The sequence below is a fragment of the Puccinia triticina genome, chromosome 2A (assembly GCF_026914185.1).
Source record: "Puccinia triticina chromosome 2A, complete sequence".
NCBI lineage: Eukaryota > Fungi > Basidiomycota > Pucciniomycetes > Pucciniales > Pucciniaceae > Puccinia > Puccinia triticina.
The window spans coordinates 7,919,999-7,939,421 of record NC_070559.1 but is presented as its reverse complement, the minus strand read 5'-3'; the positions used below and the strand labels follow the sequence as shown (position 1 = coordinate 7,939,421).

Genomic DNA, 19,423 nt, shown 5'->3' with positions numbered 1-19,423 from the left:
TGCCTCAGATGCTGTGAGAATAAAGGCTGGTATGTCGGTGGAAATGGCCGCTAACCGCCCTGGTCAAGAATATTTGTGTCCATGCTGTGTGATTATTGGGGTCTTGGCTCCGCACTGCTACTATCCGCTAGCCTTCAGCGCTCCTCTCTGAGCCTTATCTATAGCGTAATAATCTGCGAGTGAATAAAAGCTCCGCACTCTGCAAGCACAGAATCCGCAAGTAGCTCTGAAAATAAAGATAAGTTCACATATAACTTTCCTAATACTCTAGTACATTTGTCCGTGTAAGTACAATAATGAGTAATCCGTAAGATGATAGGATAGTAGGATCCGGAAAGAGAAGAGAAATCCATGAGCCTTTTCCCTTCCTTCCCTCCACGCATGTCACCGTTCCCACCTGATCCCGCAAATCTGACACTTTCCCGCACTATTCCTTCAGCTCCGCCTGCTTTCCGCACGTCATTCTCCCAGACTCTGCTCATCTCCAATGCTTGACCTCTGCCAGTCAGTCTCTCACCACCGCCTCCACCCCAGTTCAACCCGCTGGTGGAACCCGCTTCGGCTGTTGTGGATCACCTGCTGACGCACTGCAGCTACCAGTCCACGTGTGTAGTTCACCACAGTCCAGCCCTGTCTTTTCCGCTCCGGTCCAAATACCCGATCCAAATCTGTAATCCGCAATCCGTGCATTCCAGTCCGTGTGTGACTTTCCGTAAGCTTTATTAGCATGCTTTTCTGACATCATCCTCAGTGCTTATGTCACCGGAATGCACTCTGCCTGAGCCGCTCTGTGCATTCCCACCGGCACTATCCCCGAGTGGACATTCTACCACGCATGCCTATATAATTCACCACACCGCCCGGCCTTTGCTCAAATCCAGTCTACATTCCTCTCCTCAAGATATCTCTCTGAATTCACTTCTTCCCTTCTCTTTTTCTCTATCTCCTCTCACTCACATTGCTCTTCATCAAATCAAACCAAAAAAGGTTTCTTCTTGGACCTACAGCAAATTCATCCCAAATCATCCTTGCTGCTCCAAGTAACCCTTTCTCTTGAACTCATCAATTGGTTTTTTCCAATTTGGCAAGAAAATAAATTATCGTCAAAAACAATCTCATCATCAAGAGCAACTTTGTTAACCTTCTTTTTTCTTTTGTTACAGTGTTTTCAAAATCCAGTACAGTCTGAGCGGTCATTCTTCCTTCTCTTGGGTAAACAAATCACTCACTTCTTTTAAGTTTAAATACAGAAGTCTATAAGTCTAACGTCAATAATTGAATATCTTAGTCCTCTGAAATCTTTCAATCTGAACAACCACTGATTCCATCTCCAGGCACTGTTGAAAAATTATAAATTTTGATTTTATACACCAGGAAAAATTTATCATTCTTGGATTACAGGTAACAGAAGCTAAATTTAGCCTGCTACCCATTAGATATACAATTCAACTTTGTTTCAATCCTTAATGATTGAAAAATGGCCAACTTTAGTGGAGTTGTAGTAAAACTGGAGCTATGGTGGAGAAGTGATTAATTTGACTTGATTTCAGTGTGGGCATCTCTAATCTAGCAAGACTTGATTTTTCATGCTGATAGTTACTGTTATGAGCTGTGGCGCGGGCTCCGCAGTAATGGGCGACAAGCTGGGGACAACAAAAACACCTGTGATGACAGCAGTAACACTGTTAGCAACGTGAACAGAGGGACGAGACAGCATGGTGGAGGCACACCTGTGATGACAGCAGTAACACTGAGCAACGCGAACATAGGGACAAGACAGCATGGTGGAGGCACACCTAGTGAGAGTGAGGAACAGGGTGAGACATGATCAAAGGAGCGGTGATGAGAGAAAAAGACCTGAGGCATACCTAGTGGATATGATGTGAGTTTACGAGTAGGGAACAAATGATGATGAATAATGTACAACGTATGAAAGTAAGTTGAACTAAGTACATCATGATTAGGTTTCTACAGTATCATCATTAGGTCTGCTCCGCAGCAGAATGCTTTGGCGGTGTTACTGCTATAGGCCTCAACACGCAGCGCATGCTTCCATGTACATAGCTTACACATTGTGGTGACCTTTTTTGTGGCTCCCTTGGCGCGTGTGATTTTCAAAGTTTACAGGATTCAGGTAAGGAGCAAGATTCAAATTTCAGTAATGAAGAATTCAAAACGTGGTGCCTCAAGATCAATCAGTGTGGCAGGTGCGCAAGGCTCAAGATGTTTCAGGACTCATTCTGCTGTGCATGGCAGCGTGTCAGTGCAGATGTTGTTGAGATATTTTATTAGCATTCCACTATGTATTATGCTTCTAATCTATACACCCACAAATCAGTCTATATTGTGCATGTATATAGTCTAGTTGTTTCCCTCACTGAATGATAATTACACCTTGACTCAATGTGCTGGACCATGTCCACAACATATTGTCATCTCTCTTAGATCTTGTGTCACCTATGTTACCCTCAACAGATGTGGTTTTTTCTGGATCTTGTTTTGTTTCCTCTTATTTTTCTTGTCTTTTTTTGTCTTTTTTTAGTCTTTTTTTTGTCTTTTTTTGTCTTTTTTTGTCTTTTTTTATCTTTTTTTATCTTTTTTTATCTTTTTTTATCTTTTTTTATCTTTTTTTATCTTTTTTTATCTTTTTTTATCTTTTTTTATCTTTTTTTATCTTTTTTTATCTTTTTTTGTCTTTTTTTGTCTTTTTTTGTCTTTTTTTGTCTTTTTTTGTCTTTTTTTGTCTTTTTTTGTCTTTTTTTGTCTTTCTTTTGTCTTTTTTTGTCTTTTTTTGTCTTTTTTTGTCTTTTTTTGTCTTTTTTTGTCTTTTTTTGTCTTTTTTTGTCTTTTTTTGTCTTTTTTTGTCTTTTTTTGTCTTTTTTTGTCTTTTTTTGTCTTTTTCTGCTGTTATATGCGCGTTTTGGATGGGTTTGCAGATGGTTGGTGTTAGGTTTAAAGACCTGTCGTTGGATTGAGCAAAAGATGAGGAAGAAATTTTGAAAGAGGAGCTCTTGGGACTTTACTTTTGTTGATAATTCTTAAGGTGGTCAACAAGAAATAATGCTCTGACAGTATTGAGTCAGACTGACTCAATAATCTTATTACAATGACATCAGAGAAGACAAAGTACTAGACTAGCATGTCACGCCTGTGACAGATAGATACAACCTGATAAACTACATGTCTCAGTAAGAGGAAAAATATTTTAGAGCTGCATGTCTAAAATAAAGAAACCTCTCTAGAACTACATGTCTAGAGCAATAAAATTAAGAACTACACGTCTTAATTAACATGATAATTTTAAGATAATAGACTAGGTAAATATTTGAGACTGTGAGTGGACTAGAATTCTAACAGTTGGTTGGTTTTGTGCAGTTTTGTTGTTTGTCTTCTTGGTTTTATCTTTGTCTTCTCTTGTTGTTCTTGTGCATGCAGAGGCTCGTGGGTGTATGATGACTTGTCCTGCAGCTTGTCACAGTCCCCAGAGTCTGAGTTCAGCTTGAACTCAGATTATGGGGCTGCATGGGACTTTGTCTGCACCTTCTCAGATCACTCATCAAGATTCCAAATTTTAATGATCCTAACCCGCAGCTTCTGAGCTTTCCAAGTATCTCAGCCACCTCAAGTCCTTTCTGAATCCTCTGAAGATCACATCTCCTGGACCTTTTTTTGCTGGGCTCCTTTCCCTTTCAGATCCTCAACAACACACTAACACCAACGGGAATCTAACCCCCGTTGTCTCTCAACAAATTCCCCCCTCCAACTTCCGCTATCTCAATTCCTTATCTCTTTTCCGGACCACTGCAAAGGCAGCGCTGATGGTGCAACATCCCTTCCAGTAACTGCCAACAGCCCAGCACCAGTCTGAGTTCCACAATTTGCATCTGACAGAAGGCACTCTCAAGTCTCAAGAGCCTGAAGATCCCAGACCACTTCCTCATCCTGCAATCTACCATCTTGGATTGAGAACCCCCAGAACTCCGCTCCACAGATCCTCTCTTCCTCTCCTATAGACTTGAACTTTGATGGTGGATGCCAACTTCCCATACTGATTGACACTTCTAAAGGACACACCAAGAACACCTTGTCATAATTCCTCAAAACATGGCTAAACAGAGGGTAGCATTTGGATGATGAAGGAATTCTGGTCAGCCCCCCAGGAATTGAATGGTGCATGTCATTCCACTTTTGTGACATGATGCGCAGAAATATGGCAGTTTTCAGCAAAAACAATTTGAAAACCAACCCAATTATAGTGTTTAATTGGAACTTTGTCATAGGTTACTTCAACAAATCTTCAATGCACAGGAACTGTGCAGAGAAAAATTACATACTATGGCCCCATTTGGACACACCCCTTAGGCTTATACATGATAAATGGGCAAATTTATCACGTGCAACCCAAAGTTTGCCCCCCGTTGTGGTGGACAGATCAGTACACGGGGCAAATTGAGGATTTCTTTGCGCATGGCGCGCGCCAGAGGACGTCAAGACTCAAGACAGCAAGATTCAAGCTTTCAGCCCTCAAGGCCTCCTCAAGTTTCAATAGCGCGGTGTGGCGCGCATCCTCAAGGCGCTTCAGGTTTTCTTTCCCTTCCTCCTTTCTTTTCCTTTGTTTCTGTTCTCCTTGGTCAGTTTTCTTTTCTTCATGTTGTTTGCTTTCTATTTTTCACTCTGCGCGCGTTGGACAGGTTTGGATGAGGAGGGTTGGTCTTGGTTTTTGTTTTGTTGTTGTTCTGTTCTGTCTTCTGTCCTGTCTTGTTTGTAGCGCACTTGTGCGCGCTAGGTTGTGATGAGATGTCTGCTACATGTCACCAACTCCAAGGTTTGAGTTCAGTTTGAACTCAGGCTTTGGAGCGGCATGGACCACTCTGAACCATAATTTTCAGTTTTCCCATCAAAATCAAAGTTATATGTCTTGGCAAGCTGTTTGCCTGAAGTTTCTCCTCCTTTAAAGTTCATTACCCCGCCAACGCAGATCTCCTCCAACTCTTTGGTTTAGATCACACCCTGCCGGCAGTATCCCCGGCTCCCTCTCAAAACAAAACCCGCCGACGCGCATCTCCAGCCGTCGTAAAATCAAAACCCCCCCCCACGCTTACACAACTCTCAGCGCTCACTCACGGCCAAGCATCACCGGAGGGCATACGCAAGCTACTCATTTCTTTCCCATTCCCCTCCCTGAACTGCTGCCGGCCTAGCACCGGCCAGAGTTCCATACCGTCTCCACCAAAATTTTGGAAACTCCGGGGGTTGCACATGATAAGTAGGCACATTTATCATGTATAACACAGCATCCAAACGGGGTCTATGTACTTTGGTGGAATTTGAATCACCATTATCCCAGACCATCTTGAATTTCAACAGACAGCAATTTTTTTGTTGTGATAGCAAATTTCCAAAAAAAAGTAATCAAGTCACTAGAGAGGCAAAAAATGGGGATATTGATTTTTTTTACAAGGTACACCAGCCAATGTGTAATTTTACAAGGTGTTTTCCAAATTTCCACCTTGTAACCAAAGTCCTTGTGAAAAGTCCCTTGTAAAATTGCATACAGCAATGGCAGAAAAGCTTGCGGTCAGCTTTTGGACCGCTGATTTCAGCCTCAAAGCCTGTATGGCTCGGCCTGTACGTCAGGGATGCCATCAGAAGAAAAACCCTAGTTTCTTCTTTGGAGCCCCAAGGGCCCCACCATTGGATTCCTAGAGCAATTTTACCTTGATGCGGGCCCTCGCCACTCCTGCCTCCCTTGCCCCTTGCCAGGCACAGCACCCATGTCAAGCAAAACCAGCCGCCCAAACAGGTGTTGACTGCCTGGACAGTGAAGCTGTACAGGCCTGTGGCTGAATTGCAGAAATCATTTCAGCCACAAAATTTGGCAAGCTTTTCTGCCATTGCTGTATGAAGAAACTGAGGTGCATTTTTGCAAGGAACTTGTGCAAGGTATGACCTTGTAAAGATGGTACCTTGCAAAATTGTACATACATTGGGCAGAAAATCCTGACTTGAACAAGTCAAATTGTGAAAGATTCAAACTCCTTTTGAGGCATTCACAACGTGATTTTCCCGCTTTTTTTTTTCTTCTTCTTTTTTTTGAAAACTGCACTCTCTCCCACATCAATTTCCTCACGATGGAAGTCTTCCATGTGAGATCGTTGAGGGTGTGGGAGTTGGACCTAGCTAGCTGCAATTGCCAATTTCTATGTTGCTCGGAAGCGTTGCATCATCTAATAGAAGGAAGGAAAATCAGGGATAAAACAAAAGGAAGCGACGAATCCCTCAGGGAGGTTGAGGTTTGTAAATCATGGATCAAAGGCAGCAATCGAGATACAATATCCAGATGATCTGTGGAATCCTTCATCGTACAAGGGTCAGAAAATTGAGGAGCTAGAGGCGAGGAGAGCTGGCAGTTCACGGTCTTAAACACGCTTGGGAAGAGAAACGGGCGAGTTTCCTTCACAGCATATTACCACCGTGAACCGCCACCTCCGCCACCTCCGCGGCCCATGCCGTAAGAGTTCGCACCGGAACCTCCGCCGCCATATCTACCACCCCCTCCTCCCTGGTATCGGACAAGTTGCGCATCAGTGAACGGATCTATTCCGTGTAGGAGCCCGTCAAAACTTACACCACGTCCACCGCCATATCCTCCACCGCCTCCTCGGCGTCCACCACCGCCACCGCCTCCGATTGATGCCATTTCTATCAAGGCGGACGGAATAACTTGGTTGGCGTCTTTGAGGATCTTGACCAACTCTCGGGCCAGCTCTAGCAAAAGGAAAAAAAAAAAAAAACATAGGTCAGAAACGATTTGACTAGATAGGAAGGGGGGGCCAATTGTGCAGCTCACTGCTCTGATCGGCGCTAATATAGCTGTAGGCTGTGCCTGTTCGGCCAGCACGCCCGGTTCGACCGATCCTGATGATTGGAAACACTACGGTCAGACGTATGACAAGGCAGTAAAAACCGAGATCAGAGCTTACCGATGGATGTAGTCTTCAATACCGTTGGGCATGTCATAATTGATAACATAGGCGATGTCTTTGACGTCTGGCATTTATTCAAGTATCAGGAAAAGATATGTGAGTAAAACACAGAGGCGCCGCTGAACGCGGTAGACGCGGGGGAAGGGGTGGGATCGGAAGGAAGAGCTCGGCTGCTACCCATAGATTCTTGATTGATCATTCAATCTTCTATGCCTTCGGGTGCGAGTCGGTTCTATCTGCGTGCGTTGGAATGTCCCTCTTGCCAGCTCCTCGAATTCCTCACGCCATCTTCCATGACCACATTGACGCTTGGTTAGTCGCACAGTAAATGTCTTACCACTCAGTGGACCAAAGAACAAATCTAGCGACGACCCCTAACAGCCAGAGAAGAGGTCCTAGTGATGATAGCGCAAACAAATCCGGAGAAAGCTACCAGGAGACAAACTGCGACACTAGACTGACAGAACACTACCTGCGTGCTTCAAGGCATCTTGCGAAACAGATATAGCGTTTCGTGCCAGGCAAAGCAAACGACCTATAATGCCGCTGTTGCACCCGCAAATGCAACAGAAATGGCAAAGGTACTGTCAGGCAGGGGCTTGGACCAAACTCGTGAAAGTCGTGGTCCGGCCCAACTCATGCGAGGTGGCGCAAATGAATACGCGACCCCCCGGGAAGATGCAGTGATGCACATTCCACAGCCCCATCGATCTTCCGCCGCGGGGAGGGGAAACTGAGAATACATACCTAAACCACGCGAGGCGACATCGGTGGCGATCATGATAGGACTACGGCCACTCTTGAACTCCTCGAGCACCCAATCACGTTCTTGCTGCTGCTTGTCACCATGAATCGCAAGTGACGGCCATCCATCTTGACGCAGATATTTGGTCAGATCGTCGGCCACTCGCTTTGTTCCGACAAAGATAAGTACTTTGGCGGATTCGGATGAGATCTTGTCGAGATGCTTGATCAGCTTGCCTCTCTTCTCGAAGTCACTGCACACCTCTACAATTTGGGTGATGTTGATGTTGGCAGTGAGTTCAAGACTTCCAACGTTGACCTGGATGAAATCCTTCAGATATTCGCTGGCCAATCGCTGGACCTCCTTGGGCCAGGTAGCCGAAAACATGAGCGTTTGACGATCGGGTCGGATTTGCTCGACAATCTTCTTGATCTGAGGCTCGAAACCCATATCGAGCATGCGGTCTGCCTCGTCCATGACAAGATACGTGACTCGATGCAGATTTGTTTTGCGACTTTCGAGCATATCGATCAGACGACCGGGAGTGGCGATCACAATCTCTGCCCCGCGAGTGAGGTCTCGAATTTGTTGGCCCTTGGGAACGCCTCCGTAAACGCACGTGTTCCGGATGCGGGACGAGGCTCCGAATTTGGTGCATTCGCCTTGGATTTGCACGGCCAGCTCACGAGTTGGGGCAAGGATCAAAACGATGGGTCCGTCGCCCGGAGCTAGGAGGGGTTGGCTAGGATTGGGAGCATGCTCGATCAGCGTGACGTTGCAGATAACCAGGTTGAAACTTTAGCTTACGCATTGATGTGGATCATGGCCGGGATAGAAAAGGCAATGGTTTTTCCCGATCCGGTGGCACTAACGGCCACCACATCGCGACCACTGAGGGCCATGGGCCAAGCTTGGCATTGAATGGGACTCGGGGCATTGAATCCAGCGTTGCGAATCTCGCTCATGATGTAGTCCGGGAAACCCGCCTCGCTGAAATTCGAGACGGGCTTGGGAATATTCTTCCCGAACACCTGAATCTCTTTTTCGGCACGGAATTGGTCGATTTCACGCTCCGAACGAGCGCTGATCCGTGAGTCTTCGACATAGAAGTTTTTTTCGAATTTGGTCAAGGTCGAGTTATCCCACTTGGGACGTCCCAAGCCGCTGCCAAGGCCTGACATTCGGTCGCCTCCACCCTAGTGAATGAGTAAAACCAGCACACATGTGACCTCAGCTTCTCTGAGTAAAACCGGGACAGAAGAGGTCAAACATACACCACCACCGCCGTAACCTCCCCCGCCGCCGCCATAGCCGCCGCCACTGCTGCCGCCGTAGCCTCCGCCGCCGCCGTATCCGCCGCCACCACCACCATAGCCCCCGGAACTATGTCCACCTGTGAAGTGCGTGAGTAGTGAAAGTAAGCGGCCGGTCAGGATGAAGATCATGTTGAGTTTGTGCATACCATAGCCGCTTGAGTTGCCGCCTCCGCCGTAACCGCCACCATATGACATGTTGAAGTAGGATTGACTAGAGTAGAATGAAGTGTCCCAGATTATTGAATGGACCTCGAGATGTGAGGATTGGCTGGTGTGGGTGCAGGGGGGAAGTGAATGGGGATGTGGTGAAAGGGGGATTCGGTGGATTTGATGGTTGGTGGGACAGAGACCCGAGGGCTTGAGACCGGGTGCAGATGCGCTTCCGCAGTGCGGCTCATGCTGGTCCACCGCACTCCGCGCGCCAACTTGCGCAGAATGTTCTTGGCCGGGCCTCAACACATTTGGTTTGATGCTTCCGCATGCTGCGTACATACACTCAGTTCCACAGCCGGAGCCAACGGGAATTTTGTGACAGCGCATGTACTCCAACAGCTTCTTTGAGTCTGAACAGCCTAAAGATCTAATCTAGGCCGTGTTTGGCGGCATTGTATTACACTGCATAATGTCAAAACACACTGTAAAACACATTTGTTTAGGATAATTTTTTGTAAGTAAGCTGTCATAAAGGTTGACAGTTTAATTCCAAATGATCACGCTGAAAAATGATGTTTTGCATAATGTAAAGGGACATGCGGCAATTATTCACTGTGAAAAAAACTCAAGAAACTGCTGTCAGTTGACATGCAATATTACAGCACCTTTGTAATAGGGGGTTTCACAGTAGACCAGTGCGTGCATGCAGGTCACTTTGCATAACCCAGTTTTGCGGGGAGACTGCAAGTCAACTTTCAACATTTGAGTTGAACGCCGGCTTGCCTTGCCTTGCAAGTGGCATGTGTGGGTCTACTTTGAATCCCGCTAATAATATTGCATGTCAACTGGCAGCAGTTTCTTGAGTTTTTTTTCACAGTGATATTTATTGCATAATAATGGAGGACTTCCCTTTGGTTTGGAATACCAGCTAAATGCTATTTTCCATTTTTGAAGGAGAGCAGAAGTGGTTCCTATGCTAAGAAGTAGAAATTAGAAATAGAAAATAGAAAATGGCCTGCTTTCTAAATTGGCAGGAAGTCCTCCAGTGATGCTGACAAACACAACCTTTTTCAAAACTACAACTGCCCAGGTTTCCATTTCTCTCCCTGTCACACATCTTTCACTCCTTTCTCCCCCCTCCAGATGAATATGCATGTTTGCCTTCTGCCCACAACTTGTCCCCCAGTTGTAATAGTTTATAATCTCTGTTTTACAGAAGAAACAAACCTCATCAGTTCTCTGTGCCTGTTCCCTGAGATCAACATCCAGCCTCTTGTAGTGTGTGTGCCTTTTTCCCCCGCACAAGCTGTTGAGTTGTCTGTTAATCTGCTAACATGATGTATCACCACAGTATGGTGGGCTGTTGGATCAACCCATGAGCACTACCAACCAACCACCCAACTGGCAGCCACAAGTGTCTGTAGCCGAGTTGCACAGCCCGCAAGCAGGTGACAAAATGCGGATTTTGTTGCACTGATGTTTTGCCAGCAACAAATCTGCAGTGAATGCAGCTACTTGCGCAGTCACGCGCAAGAAAACCTCAGTGTGACAAAATTGTTGGTTTTTCACCTCCTTGCGGGCCATTCTAGTTGGTAAAGGTAGCACTCTAGTATGTGTCTCTGCATAGCTGAGATTGTGAGTTTGACTCTCACCAGACACATCTTTGTTTTACAGTCTCTACACAAGCTAGCAGCCTTAGCCCCCTTTTAGGGCTCCCTTTCCTCATTCTCAGTTGCTGAGCCTTTTTCCTCTTGGCCCATTTTCTCCACATCCTCACCACCTTTTTTCACAGCTCCAACAAATAGTTTTTGTCGTGATTGTGTTATCAAGTGACACAGTTATAGGGGGGTTCACAATTGAAATTTGCAAAACTTTAGAGCACATTTTAACATGTTTATGATTTTTTTTAAATTGGGAAGCTGCACTGATTGATGAGCAACACCCATCCCAGACAGCTTGCTAAAATTTTAAAATTTTGTTCATAACTGCCTTAACAGTTAAATTGACCTCCAAAGATTTGTAACATTCAATTGTGAATCCCCCCCTTGAACATTTAGCAATGTATAAGGTTGGAATTTCAGGTGTTCATACGTTTTCTATTTTTTTCTAACCTAAAATGTAATCAGCAAAACGTCCACTTCAAGCTCAACGCGCATAGTCTATTTCCGAACAAAAAAAAAAGCAAAACAAAAATAAATTTGTGTATTTCTACTGTCCCTGTTAACAAGATAATCCCGAAGCTTGAAGAGATGGTCCTTATTTTTATCCGAGTTTCTGGGTTTATATATATCTAGAAGAGAGAAAGGTTGAGGTTGAGGAAAGGAACTCGAAAATGCTCCAGTTGGAAAATTAACGATGATGGAATATCATTCCAAAGGCGTTTGAGAACTGCGTTGAATCAAAAGAAATTAGACTTGAATTGTCCGAGTCGTAACTCTTCTTCTCTTCAGAATGTCGACTTCTATGAGTTTGAGGAAAAATTCCAAGCATCCATCAGGAATATAGAGAACCACATTCATTCAGAAAATCACGAAAGCGCAAATAGCTTTCTCTTTACGTTGAAATTACTTACCGATTCGAGTTCACATTTTTTTTCGCGGCTTCCCGAGTAGAGCTTGATGGATCTTTTCCTTCGAAATCTTTTGCTTCAGGTTTGTTTTCCCTCTCCTTTCGGCTTCTTGATTTGCTTCTAGGTTCATCTCCTTTCCGGCTCTTCGACTGACCTCGGTGGTTATCCGCTTTCCGACTGGATGACCTTGAGGTTTGAGAGCGTGAGTTGGAGGATTCTTCCTTACGCGTGGATGCCGATGCGGGTATGGATAACTTGGTACTATGTTTTAATGTCTCTTCAGTTTCTTTGTGGTCCAATATTTGATGACAATGACAACAGATTGCTTTACTGTCGGTATTTTTACCCCTTTCGCTGCTTTTCTCACTATGGATACTAGGTGTGAATGTCGAGTTGGAAGTGGAAGCTAGAGCTGCTGGCTCAAGACGAGTCGTTTTGAGATTTTTATCACCCGATGAAGGCCAGCTGGGCTTGTCTGGATGCTTCGCGTCAAGAGGCAGGCCGCCATACTCTCTCAAGGCAACCATCAAATGGAAAGTAAGTCTGTTCTCGATCTTTTGGAGGGTTTGGCTGCTTTCTTGCGGGACGTTTTTCTCGCTTAGTTGCTCTAGGTATTGCTTGAGCTCGGTCCAAGTGCGCAAAATAAGATAGAGGTCGCCTGGGAGTAGGGGTAGAAGAATAATTTATCTTAGAATCTGCAAAAAAATTAAGTCCGCTTGGAAAAGATCACTCACTGTAAATTCGCTGAATCTGTTAAATCGTTCAGGGAATCAAGAGATAACTTCACGTGAGCTTCATTCACGGATAGTGATGGGATAAAATTAATCAAATGGCAGCTTACATGATCACGGACCAGCTTTTGACGATGGGAGCAAAAAAAGTCCAACAGTCCCGATCGATGGCCAGCGTGAGGAGGACGAAGGCTTGCCATATACAGCTTCTGGGTTGGCTCCAGTCCACGTTCAGCCCAATTCCAAATCGCTTCTGAGAGTTCTTCATAGGATAGCTTGTGGACCTCCCAATACATTACGGTGCCATCAGATGTTCGCCAAATTTGGGATCCCTCGTCCAGCTGATAGAGCTCTTGTCTGTGATCATCTTTTGATTCGGACTTCTGATAACGATGAGAGATGGAGCCTGTGTGCTCTGCGAGTTCTATTTTACCGCCGGAATGGCTAGTTGGCACAAGCTTCCCATGAGAATGTCGGCGGTGACCCGATTTTTTATCCTCATGATGCTTGCTTGGCTTGGAGTGCGAGTGTTTTGACCCCGGGTGATTCGAAGAAGAGTTGGAGGAGGATTTGCCTGAAGGCATCGAAATCTATGCCGTACCTTTTTTCAAAGCTTATTGGAATGATGATCGCCCACTAGGAACTTAGCAATGGAAAAAATGTGAAGTTTCTCTGAAAGCTCTTTTAAGAGGAAGGTGGTCTTGGAAACTGCATATGTATGTGCAACACCGGGCCGAACTGCTAACCCGACATCTTTGAAACATCCCCCAACTTCGCAAGGGAGTCAAAATAAAACACACCTCAATGAGCAGGCAAATCCTGACACCGCATGAGAGGTGTTGCGGCATCATGCTAACTTGTCAGACTGAAGATAGGGGATCAAAAGTGTTTTTCTGGCACGAATCACTGCAGTCTTCATGCTCGAGGGAGGAGGGGGAGACCGTTCCAAGGATGACTCGACTCCACTTAAACTTCTGTCTTTCTCTCAAGTTTCATCGGATTCAACGTCACATGAGTAGCTATCCACACCGCCCCAAGGAGCCCAGGTGGTGCAACTGTGTAGGCTACTGGAGGCATCCCTTAAACCATCACCTCTCCCACCAGACCCGGCTTGTAGCAACTGGGTGAAATGACGCCCTGAAACTGACCAGCTTATCATGCAATTCGAGTCTGACGCATGTGATGATAACTCGGGCAGTGACTGCTGAGAAGAGGTTTGAAGCAGACATCCATGTATTTTTACTGATGTCTGACTGTCACAGGGGGAATTATGTGACACCCTGATGAGGCTCTGGAGCTGCCGTGTTTCACTTCGCTTGTCATCAGATTGACGTGCAGAATATCAGAATCACCATCAGCGGAACGCCAAGGAACAATCACACAACAGGGACTTCGGGTAGCAGCCGAGGGTTTGAATGATAAACTGAGGATGGTGGCCACAGGATCAAAGAACAGATTTGATCGGATGTTTTCGAAGCGCGAGTCTGCGCTGGATTGGATCGTCTTCCTGACCAATGATAACGAGGCAGACCGAAAGACAATTGGGTCAGACGATCTTAAACGAGCCGTTCGTCCTGCCTATTTCTCTTACTTTGCTCTGATGATAAAAAAACATTTGTGAAATAGAAAAACTAGCTGACCCTACACCCGCTGTGTATTTTTAGGTCCAATTTATCAGCCCAGCTGACTACGAGGATGAGATTTTAATCGAAAGGAATATGAACAATTTGTGTGGCTATCCAATCTGCTTAGAAGTACCCAAGGAAAAGACGATTGTCACTCCTATCCGCAGAAATCCAAGAAATTCTAGCTATCCCAAGGACACCGCTGAGAGTTCTTCTACTTGGAAGACGGTCACCTCGACCATATCTGCGAATCAGCCGCAAGAACCTCGGTTTTGTAGTGAAAAATGTCAGGCTCGAAGTGACTACTATCTAACGCGAATCTTGAAAAATCCTTCACTCCGATCTCGAAACACGGATAATCACATCGGCAATACTAATGATGACGCCAGGGATGGAGCTTCCAAAATCGTTTTACTAGAAGATCTGGATCAATTTGATAATCGACCTGCAACTCATTCAAATACCTTGACAAATCAACAAGCTGTTCCTCTAGACAACGGCCCCGCGTCAGATGAAGACCAACAAACAAAGCCAAAACACGACTTTCTCGAACCTTTACTGACCCAATTGCAATCTCACAATAAGGCTAAATGGGTCGACAAGAACCTGAATCCAATCTTTTCATCCATCCGGATCATCGAACACCCTCCTCAAGCTATACTATCATCATCTAGCACATCGATCCCCCTCGCACCACACCCGTCAAATGATCAGGACCCTGACCAGAGATTTTTCAAGCCCTCCACTTTCTCCGACTGCCCCCTCACAGGAGCATCTGTCAATCTACTCAAGTCTGATCAAGATCTCAATCCGATCCACGAGCTATCTCCTGTGCTCATTCAAACGCTCACCTCTCAAGCGATACATTCGAACTCCAACCCCCATCGCTCCCTTGGCTCTAAGACTCGACCTCACGATGATCATGACACGCTTCCTTCCGCTTTTGAATCAGAGGCTCCTATACCAGGTCTCCTCGAAGCCGAGATCATATATAATGTCGGCTCTGTCGAGGATCAGTATGCTATTGATCAAGCTATGGCTTTGCGCGATCAGCTTGGACTTCAGTCTACATGACCCCCCTTTCACTTGATCCATCTTTCCATACTTATTGTACCCTAAAAAACATAAAATGATACATATTAATGGTAAACTAGAAAAATTAAAACTTTATCAAGCTCTCCTGGGCTTCTCAATCCTACATCTTTGGCCTTTTCTGTATGGCGTGTGGGAAAAAACCCTCCTCAAGTCTGATTTGATCATAATTCTTAAGATGTTTCATCAACTTGCGAGCTCCCAGTGATTTCTTCCGCGCTACCTTCGCCCTTAACATTGTATTGTGACCAGTTGTGTATTCGGCAGCTAGCTTGAACATGGAGACAAGGATACAAGCAAAAATATTTTTGCCGTCGGCGACTCCGGTCCCATTAACAGAGAGTTTGGTGGAGCAGGGACAAGCCCCAAAGTCTATCTGGCTAGATCTGGCTACCACCGTGTCTGTATATGTTATAAGCAGTCACAAAAGGCCATCGCCCGCTTATCTCTCTCCTGAGAAATAAATATGTGCATGGGTTTGACTCACTTGAGCGGCCCGGAAAGTTAAGGAGCTATCCTGAGCTATCTATACCGTCTGAGCGCCAATAGCTTTGCAACACGTCATCAAAAAACGTCATTCCATGCTTGCACTGAATTATTTATTTTCTTTTCAACTCTGGGACCTTCTGGGACACGTGTGATCCTAGGTGTTTGGTTGTGTGTATACATATAAATATACTTGATGAGTCAATGACGCTAGATTGCAAACACAATTCCTGATCAAACATGGCAAGCCTTAACCGGACGTTCAGGAAAAACGGCACATGATTACAAAAATGTTTCATCGCTGCGCAATACATATCAGTTTTGAGAGTTGCAGCTCAGCTGAAGTCTATAAAAACACTGATCTGCCACTAGTGAAAGTTGTCGCAACCATTGTTCGCTTCGATGGTTGTTTGTGGCACTCTCAGCTTTTAATTATTTGATGATCTTTCGCTCTAGTTTACCTGCAAGCTGTCAGACATAAGAAATATCCAAAATGCGGAGGCGCTTGCTCAGGAATGTGGCACGAGCTCTTGTTGTCTCTGTTGGGGCCAACCCCCTGCTCCATCTCATCAATCTTTTACCAAGCGTTTTGGGAAAGCCAATGCAACAGGGATGGCGTGAGCCATATTCCGCTGCGAGCGGAATGGTCAACCATCCAACTACCATACCCCCGCAAATGACTTATAGTAATATTCCACAGCCACCGGATGCCAATATGAACTTAGTGCCCTGGTATTATCCAGGAATGATCTTCGGCGGGTTTATGCCAACCCCAGCGGGAGGAAATCCTGCCCGAACTCATGAACTGATGCCGAATCCGCCAATTCAGATGCCACCGATGGGGTATCAAACAAACTTCGCCCACCAATGGCATCCCGGGCCTGATGGACAAACGGCACCTCAAATGGGACATGTGCCGAACTTCCCAGGGGATTGGCATCCTGGGTCGGGTGGATACATAGCATCACAAATAGGACATCGACCGATACCAAACTTCGCACACCATCGGCATCCTGGGCCGGGTGGAAATATGGCGCCTCAAATGGGACATGTGCCGAGCTTCCCAGGGGGTATAGCACCACAAATAGGACATCAACCGAACTTCCCAAGCAATTGGCATCCTGCGCCAGGTGGAAATGTAGCACATGGCCACTTTCCTGGGAACACTTTCTCTAGGCCGGGCCGTGAAACGCAAAGCACAGGGTCTGGAAATTTCAATCAAGTAAATAGGGGCAAAACTCAAATCTGGCGCAATAAGGACCTTTCCAGCGGAAAAGGGTCTCAACAGGGCCCTCTAGAGTCAGCTACAGCCCCAATGTCAAACAGAAAAGCAACCGAGACCCTTGGTATTTCGCGAGAATTGAGCAATATGGAGATCCCAGATACTGCAATGATCATAGAAAGGCGAGAGAAGTTGAAACCACAGTGCACAAGCTTAGCTGAACATGAGATCAAAAAAATAAATGATAAATTGATTATGCTCGCCCAAGGAGCTCCTGAAGCGTCTCATGGGGCTTCAAAAGAATCCCAAGTAGAGAAGGGTACAAATCCCAATGGGATTCAAAAGATATTGGGGAGTGCAGAAAAAGAATCAGAACCACCATTGAAAGAATTGTCAGAGATGGAAAAGTTTCCCACAGCAAGTCAAGGCCAGATCAAATCGCAAGAATTTCCAGAGGTGGCCAAGGTTTCAAAAGCAGTTGAAGAGCTGCTCAGAGAAGTGAATAACTATGTACACATATCTTCTCAAACAAGCTCTGCGGAGTTCCATGTGAATCCAAACGCTTCTAAAGAGGATTCAAAGGATTGGGAAGCAATCACAGGTGGCCCAAAAGCTTCAAAACTATCTGGAAATTCTGATAAAACTGAAGCAAAAACAAAGGACAAAGCAATAGCTTCCAAAGTTGAAAACTCTCAATCTGTTTTAACTAGTATTCCTGAATTCAAGAAAGGAGTCAAGAATTCGTTTGAAAATGAGTGAGTATATGAAATTGATAAATTTCATTCTTGGGAGTTGAAGAGGGAACTGACATTTCAGACTTGATTTGAAGGATGCAAAATCATCCAGTTCAATTGCAAATCCCCCAAAACCTTGATAGAAAAATAAATAAATCAGCAAAAAGGTACTCCTAGCCTTCATCTGAAATCATTCTATTGAACTTGGGTAATGACAGATTATTTTATCTTCCTCACAATGTAGTAAAAAGAAGAAAGCCACAAAATCCAATAGTAAAGCAGCAGTTTCAATTGAAGAAATTCCAGGAACAAGTAACAACCAGATCAAGGAATTGCATGCTGACTCAATCAGTTATACTGAAGATTATTCTTTACACAGGAATCTAGAGGGTAATTCCAATGACTCCCAAGACAATATCAAGAATTTGGAGGTCAAAGTGGAAGACCCACATTCTAATAAAGAAGAAAAACTCATACAAGGGAAAAGGTAGCCATCCAGTTCACTCAAATTCCTGATTTATTGCAACCCCATTGTAATGATATTGATTCTTGCCATTGGCCTTTGCTGTACTTTCCTGAATTTAATTTCTTGGTTTGAAGTAGAGAAGATGAAAATAAGCCCTCAGAGTCACAATTACAATCAAGTTCCAAAAAGAAGAAACAAAGAGGAAATCACAAAGGAAAAAACAAATCTTTTGAAAAGTAAGTGATCATCTTGCTTATAAATTTCCTCATAAGAATCTGAACCAATTTTGACTACATTCATTCCAGAGAAAAAGGTGGAAATGCAGTCAATAAAGATGATATTTATCTTGATGATGCAGGAATAAAAAAAGGAAAAAATGTAAGTAACAGCTTATTCAATCTTTTTCATAAGTGTGCTTCATTTATCAATGCTTAACATATTTATCTTTTTCCAAAGGATGCTAATCAAAGTGCATCAGAAAGCTCATCTATAAGAACTTTATTCACTGCTGAAGATTGCATCCAAAGAACATTTAGAGAATTATTTTCAATACCACTGAACAGGAGATTGGCATCAATTAATAAAGAATGGAAGACATTGGCTACTGGCAAAAACAAAAATGATAAAATAGCAAGAATTTACAAAGATTGGTTCCCAGGTGAAGAAGATTTATTTGATGAAAGAAGATCTAAAGAAAAATTCATGGAACTGATTTCAAATCACTTGAAATCAAACCAAAATGAGAAACATATTGGTCTTGAAGAATTGGAGATGCATCTGTTCCAACTCATGGTATTTCACGGAAACATATAAGATGAAACAATTTTCAGGAAAATTTACCACATTTTGAAGAATCAAGTTGGTGAGACTGAGGCTTTCAGGAGAATGCTTACCCTGTCAAAGCAATTTGCCCAGAAACTTATACAAAACGCTGGTGACAAAGTCAAAAAACTTGGTGCTGAATCTGACATTGACATAGGTACACAATATGGCCGTGAATATGAAAAGAACTTTGGTTTTTTTGGTGATTATGGAATTGAGGATAGAGAAAAGTTGGAGGCTGGATTTCATCCTCTTTTCAGTGTTGCATCAATTACATCTAATGACCAATTTAAATCCAATTATTTTGAGTCAATTTTTGGAAGGAAAGAATTCAGAGAGAGAATCTCTCCAAGAATACATTTTGCACATCCTGAATTCTTACACATAATTGATGAAAATAAATACCTGAATGTCATAATGAAAAAAGACTTTCAAGATGAGCTTTATTCAAATGGAATCAACTTGAACAGAGTTTT

The 19,423-nt window shown here is 44.3% G+C and overlaps 4 protein-coding genes across 4 annotated transcripts; 2 read left to right on the top strand and 2 right to left on the bottom strand.

The window, feature by feature from the left end:
• Positions 1–6,456: 6,456 nt before the first annotated feature.
• PtA15_2A850 (uncharacterized protein) lies at positions 6,457–9,539 on the bottom strand (the record flags this gene model as incomplete). The annotated part of the gene is made up of 7 exons (XM_053166913.1): positions 6,457–6,562; positions 6,717–6,768; positions 6,851–6,918; positions 6,984–7,050; positions 7,734–8,473; positions 8,539–8,905; positions 9,125–9,539. The coding sequence occupies 7 exons, from the start codon at positions 9,537–9,539 to the stop codon at positions 6,457–6,459; spliced, it is 1,815 nt and encodes a 604-aa protein (XP_053018088.1).
• Positions 9,540–11,549: 2,010 nt separating this feature from the next.
• Positions 11,550–13,084, bottom strand: PtA15_2A849 (uncharacterized protein; the record flags this gene model as incomplete). The annotated part of the gene is made up of 4 exons (XM_053166911.1): positions 11,550–11,661; positions 11,773–12,427; positions 12,504–12,519; positions 12,611–13,084. The coding sequence occupies 4 exons, from the start codon at positions 13,082–13,084 to the stop codon at positions 11,550–11,552; spliced, it is 1,257 nt and encodes a 418-aa protein (XP_053018087.1).
• An 845-nt stretch (positions 13,085–13,929) lies between these two features.
• Positions 13,930–15,199, top strand: PtA15_2A848 (uncharacterized protein; the record flags this gene model as incomplete). Its single annotated transcript, XM_053166910.1, has 2 exons — positions 13,930–14,067; positions 14,165–15,199. The coding sequence occupies 2 exons, from the start codon at positions 13,930–13,932 to the stop codon at positions 15,197–15,199; spliced, it is 1,173 nt and encodes a 390-aa protein (XP_053018086.1).
• Positions 15,200–16,196: 997 nt separating this feature from the next.
• PtA15_2A847 (uncharacterized protein) lies at positions 16,197–18,150 on the top strand (the record flags this gene model as incomplete). Its single annotated transcript, XM_053166909.1, has 2 exons — positions 16,197–17,680; positions 17,904–18,150. The coding sequence occupies 2 exons, from the start codon at positions 16,197–16,199 to the stop codon at positions 18,148–18,150; spliced, it is 1,731 nt and encodes a 576-aa protein (XP_053018085.1).
• Positions 18,151–19,423: the final 1,273 nt, after the last annotated feature.